This window comes from Ochotona princeps, unplaced genomic scaffold (assembly GCF_030435755.1).
Source record: "Ochotona princeps isolate mOchPri1 unplaced genomic scaffold, mOchPri1.hap1 HAP1_SCAFFOLD_170, whole genome shotgun sequence".
In the NCBI taxonomy this organism is placed as follows: Eukaryota; Metazoa; Chordata; class Mammalia; order Lagomorpha; family Ochotonidae; genus Ochotona; species Ochotona princeps.
Window position 1 is genome coordinate 258,918 of NW_026699527.1, and position 4,905 is coordinate 263,822.

Sequence of the window (4,905 nt, forward strand, 5' to 3'; positions counted from 1 at the left end):
ATCATCGGACGGAAGATCTTCCTCTCTGTCTCTGCTCCTCTCTGTATATCTGACTTTGTAATAAAAATAAATACATCTTAAAAAAAAAAAACAAACCACCAGACCCTACAGACTTTCTTGCCCACAAAATAGATCATGCACACTACAAGGCCAACATGCGCTTCCCCCCCTTCTGTTTATTTATTTATGCCTTCCATCTGCTTGCAAGGTTGCTTAAGAGAAACAAAAATCTTCTATCCTTACATCAAGCCCCAAATGCCCAGAGAGTTGGGGCTGGGCCAGGCTGAAGCCAAAGCCTCCAACCAGGTGCCCCATGTAGGTAGCAGGGACCCAAGAATTTGAGCCCTCACCCGCTGCCTTTTAGGGTACACATGCCCAGGGAGCTGAACTCCAAGGCAGAGTTCCGAAGCAATGGTTTAACCTGAAGTCCGCACTGGGCTGGAGTTTGGGGTTTGAGTTACCGCTGGGTTCTCTGCATTTCAAAGGGTGCCAGACCCACAGGGTCTAATACTCACCAGCAGGAGGCCCCCGTGAAGCCCCCTGCCAACCGCCCCATGAACCAACAGGCAGGAAGACTCTGGGAACAAATCTTTATTTCTCACAACTGCACATAAATAAGACTCTTGGCACACACAGCACACGCTCAATAAATAGAAACATAGTACGATGAGTGAATATTATATAAAGTAGACGGTGTGAGCTTCAGGCTCAGCATAAATAACCAATAGTCCGACTGGGGGACAGGAGTGGCTGGGGGTTCTTGGAGGATGAGGAGAAGCCAGCAGCGGAGACCCCTGTCCCCAGCCCCATGAGGTAGAGCAGCCGGGCCCAGCACCAGGGCCAGGACCCAGGAAGGGAGGGGCCGTGGCCCAGTCCAGGTCGTCCGTCCGTGGGCTAGAGCGAAGCTAGTCCTCCTGAAACCTCAGGGGTCACTCGGAAGAGACCCAAGAGTGTGGCGCCCTGGGCCAGCTGCCAGGCGGGGTGCGCCTCGGCCGTGGCGCGCAGGTGGACGCTGAGGCGCTGGCCGGCGCCCAGAGGCAGCAAACGGCCCTGGAAACCCACGGCTGAATCGGGGCCTTTCTCCCCGCAAGCCGCCTCAGCCGGGGGCAGGTGCACCTCGGTGGCCAGCGCGGAGGAGGAGGTGGCGGCTTCGCTGAAGAGCGGCGGCTGCAGGTGCAGCGAGAGCGCCACGACGCCCGAGCCTTGGCGAGCCACCACGCGCTGCAGCTCCAGGTGCAGGAACACATAGAACACACCGGCCTCGGCCACCACCACCTCCCGCGCGTCCTCATCGTAGCTCAGGCCCCGGGACAGGGCCACGCCGGCCAGGCTCGGCTCGCTGTGCCAGCGCATCGTCCCGTTGGTCAGCAACACTGCAGGGGGAGGGGACAGAAAGGAGAAGTTGAGTTGTGGGGGAGGGGAGAGGAGAGAGAAAGGGGTACCCAGGAAGGCAGAGATGTGGAGGGGCTGGGGTGTTGGGGGGTCGACTTCCATAGAGTCAGGATGAGGGGAAGGGAGGGGAGGGGAAGGGAGGGGAGGGGAAGGGAGGGCTTGGGCAGAGAAAGGAGGAGGGGGAGGAGAGAGGCTGTAGAACCTTCAGGAGAGGCAGGAGAGGGGGAGATTGTAAAGAGGGGGCGTCAAGAGGCCGAATCCCCACGTAGGTGAGGAGTTCTGGAAGGGTGGGAGATTGGAGAGGGAGAAAACCAAGAAGAGAGCGGGAGGAAAGGGGTCCCCCAGGGCAGGTGTCTGTGCTGGGCTCAGAGGAGAGGCAGAGGAGGAGAAATGAGGGTTTAGGGCCTCCCCTCCCCTTCCTCCCTCTTTCCAACCCCGGTGGCGGGGCATGAGGGGCGCTCACTCACCGCTTTGGGCCACCAGCTGCGCGAACAGACCCTGCAAGGCCGGGAGGAAGAGAATGGGAAAACGCATGTGAGCGGCGGCTCGGGGGAGTGGGGGTCCCGACGCGTGCGCACACCCACCCACACACACACACCCGCAAGTGCGCAAGACCCAGCGCAGCCCTTCCCCTCCCCCCAGGGCTTAGGGGATCCCGCGGGCGTCCTATTGTGGCCACCCGCGGACTCAGTAGGAAACCAAAGACAACAGGTGCCTGTCGAGGTTGGGGGTGGGGGCGGGAATCAGAGAAGGGCGCAGGAAGGAGCCGAGTTGGGGTCGCGTCTTACCGATTGCGCCGGGGCATCGGGGAGGAGGCCGGCGCGGGCATCGGTCGCGGGTTCGGGGCCAGCTGCGGGGCCCTGCGAGGCCCAGGTGCGGGCGACGCAGGCGGCACAGGTGGCGGCGAGCAGCAGCAGAGCGGTGCCCAGTGCCCAGGGCAGCGGGCGGCAGGTGCGAGCCGGCGGTGTGGACGGCGCGGGTGGCCAGGCGGCCTCGGCGTCCAGGGACACAGCACCACCAGCAGCGGCAGCGGCCGGGCAGGGGTGCATGGCGGGCGAGGCGACGGTACTGGCTGCGGAGGCCCAAGCTGCGCCCGTCTTTTATGCGAGACTTTCCGAGAGGGGAAGGGGAGGACCCGGGCGCCGCCCCTTCGGAACTTTCTCTCGCGTGTCGGTTCCGCTGCGGCTCCGCCCCGCGCGCGCCGGCCGGCCGGCCCTCCTCTCCACCAGCCCTCGGGGGCGTGGGAGGGCTGTAGGGTGGGGTGGGGGATCACCCGAGGCTGCAGAATGGGGAAGGGGCTCCCCACCGCCTCGCAGAGCCCACCTGACCTCCCTGCCGCTCCCCGGCTCGCTCTGGCCCCTCTCTGTCCAGCCCTAATGTTGTTTGTCTCTGTCCCTCTCGGCGCGCATTTTCTCTCCATGTCTCTCTGTCTTTGTCTCTCTCTCCAACCCTATTACTCTCTCTCACTGTCTCCTCTGTCTCTCTCACTCTCTCCATCTCTCCCTTCTCTCTCTTCCCAACTCTGTCTTACTCTTAGGATTTCTCTGACACTTTCTATTTGTCCCTATCTCTACATTTCTGCGCTTCTGGCTCGTTTCTCTCTCTCTTTCTTTCTCCTTGGCACCCCAACCCCCACCTCTAGAACACCCTCCCCCAAACCCAGGACCTCTGCCGAGATACCAGGAACGCCCCGCCCACCAGCAGAGCCCTAACCTGACCGCCCCGCCAGCCTCCCCCCTCCCCAAGTCAGTGTCCACCCCTCCCTGGCCCATCCCCACCCACCCGCTCGGAGGCTTCCCGACACGACTCCCTGGAGACCCCAAGGCAGAAGGTTGGAGAATCCAGGTGCAAAAAGTCCCCAGCGGCAAGCCCAAGATGAGGCCACCCCAGCCTGGGGCCTGGAGGAGGAAACAAATTTCCCGTTGGCCTAGGCTTGGCGGGGGTGGGGAGAGGCAGGCCAGGGATAGGGAGGGCCCCGGAGCAGACAAAAAAGAGGAAGCTCCCCCCAACTCTGAGGGTGGGCGGAGAGGCAGCGCTGGGGAAAGCCCTGGGCTGGAGGGCCCCCTACCCCCTACCCCCTCCCCAGCAGCAGCCCTTGCCATGGGAGGGTGGGGGGCTGACTCAGCAAAAACCCTGCATTCTGGGATTCCCTGGGAGTGGCTGTCAGAAGCAGCCAGAACCAGGTGCTGCTGACCGGATGGAAATGCCACAAAGTATGGAAGGCTTCCTTCCCTGCAGCCCCAAGGAGGCTCCCCCAACCCAGCCTCTCCCACCAGCCAGTCGGAGGGGCGCCCCTGCCAGCAGAGGTTGGGCCAAGCCCTCCACAAAAATCCTATTGCCCAACTGACTACCACGTCTGCACCTGCTGGGCTTTGTCTTGAATGTTCTCTCCCCAGACATTCCCTCCCCACCCACACACACACCTGCCAGGGTGAACCCCACACCCTAGCTCTCAGAATGTCATAGATGGTGGTCAATTTATTTATTAATTTATTTTTTATTGCAAAGTCAGATATACAGAGAGGAGGAGAGACAGAGAGGAAGATCTTCCATCCGATGTTTCACTCCCCAAGTGAGCCGCAACTGGCCGGTGCGCGCCAATCCGAAGCCGGGAACCAGGAACCTCCTCTAGGTCTCCCATGCGGGTGCAGGGTCCCAAGGCTTTGGGCCGTCCCCGACTGCTTTCCCAGGCCACAGGCAGGGAGATGGATGGGAAGTGGAGCAGCCAGGACAGGAACTGGAGCCCCTATGGGAAGTTGGTGCTAACAGGCAGAAGCTTAGCCGGTTGAACAACGGTGTCCGCTTTTACATAGGGCTTGAAAAGAGAGAGCATCAATTAAGTGAATCAACCAACTTAGAAAAAAGGACAGAGAGCAAGCGAGATCTTCCATCTGCTGATTCACTGCCCAAATACCCACAACAGCCAGGACTGGGCCCAGGGGGGCAAATCTGAAAGTTGGCAACTCCATCTGGGCCTCCCACGTGGATAGCAGGAACCCAAGGACCTGAGCCATTCCTGCTGCCTCGCAGGGTGTGTGATCGGGGAGCGGCACCCTGGTGAGAGGCGTGCAAGCCACCAGGCTATGAACATCTGCTGTTCTGCAGGTCCAGGTAATCTAGACGGACTGCCTGGAGGAGGTGCCTGCTCACTTGACTGAAGACACAGAGCAGGACGTCAGCGAGGGGTGGGTCCCCCAGCATCCCTCCTCAGGAGGGAACTGGGGGGTTGGGGGGAGCAGGTTTGCCAGCTCCCTGCTAAGCCCAAAAGTGTGGTTTCTGTGTTGTCATGTGGGGAGGGTGGGAGGTAGGGCTGTCTAGCTCAGATGTCTCAACCACAGCCCTGGAGCGTCATGGCACTGTGGCCATGACGCTCCGTGGCCAGAGCCCCTCGCACCCCAGCGGCTGGCTGCCCGACACGTTCTCATGCACCCCCTGCAGCAGACGTGTGTAAGGCCCAGGGTGAATCCATCGGGGTAAGACAGGTGGGTCACAGTCAGGAAGAACATGTGGCAG

The 4,905-nt window shown here is 61.2% G+C and overlaps 1 protein-coding gene across 1 annotated transcript; it reads right to left on the reverse strand.

Moving 5' to 3' along the window:
• Window positions 1-618: 618 nt before the first annotated feature.
• Window positions 619-2,441, reverse strand: LOC101525065 (TNF superfamily member 9). Its single transcript, XM_004595870.2, has 3 exons — window positions 2,181-2,441; window positions 1,860-1,890; window positions 619-1,373 (listed from the first exon to the last, which is right to left on the reverse strand). Exons 1-3 carry the CDS (start codon window positions 2,439-2,441, stop codon window positions 895-897), a joined length of 771 nt encoding a protein of 256 aa, XP_004595927.2. The 3' UTR covers window positions 619-894.
• Between the last annotated feature and the right edge of the window lie 2,464 nt (window positions 2,442-4,905).

Excerpts from the sequence above, each read along its gene's own strand:
- LOC101525065 (XM_004595870.2), bottom strand. The coding sequence starts at position 2,441 with ATGCACCCCTGCCCGGCCGCTGCCGCTGCTGGTGGTGCTGTGTCCCTG. Across the intron at positions 1,891-2,180 it reads CCGATGCCCCGGCGCAATCG|GGTCTGTTCGCGCAGCTGGT; the intron begins GTAAGACGCGAC and ends CCGGCCTTGCAG. Across the intron at positions 1,374-1,859 it reads GCAGCTGGTGGCCCAAAGCG|TGTTGCTGACCAACGGGACG; the intron begins GTGAGTGAGCGC and ends CTCCCCCTGCAG.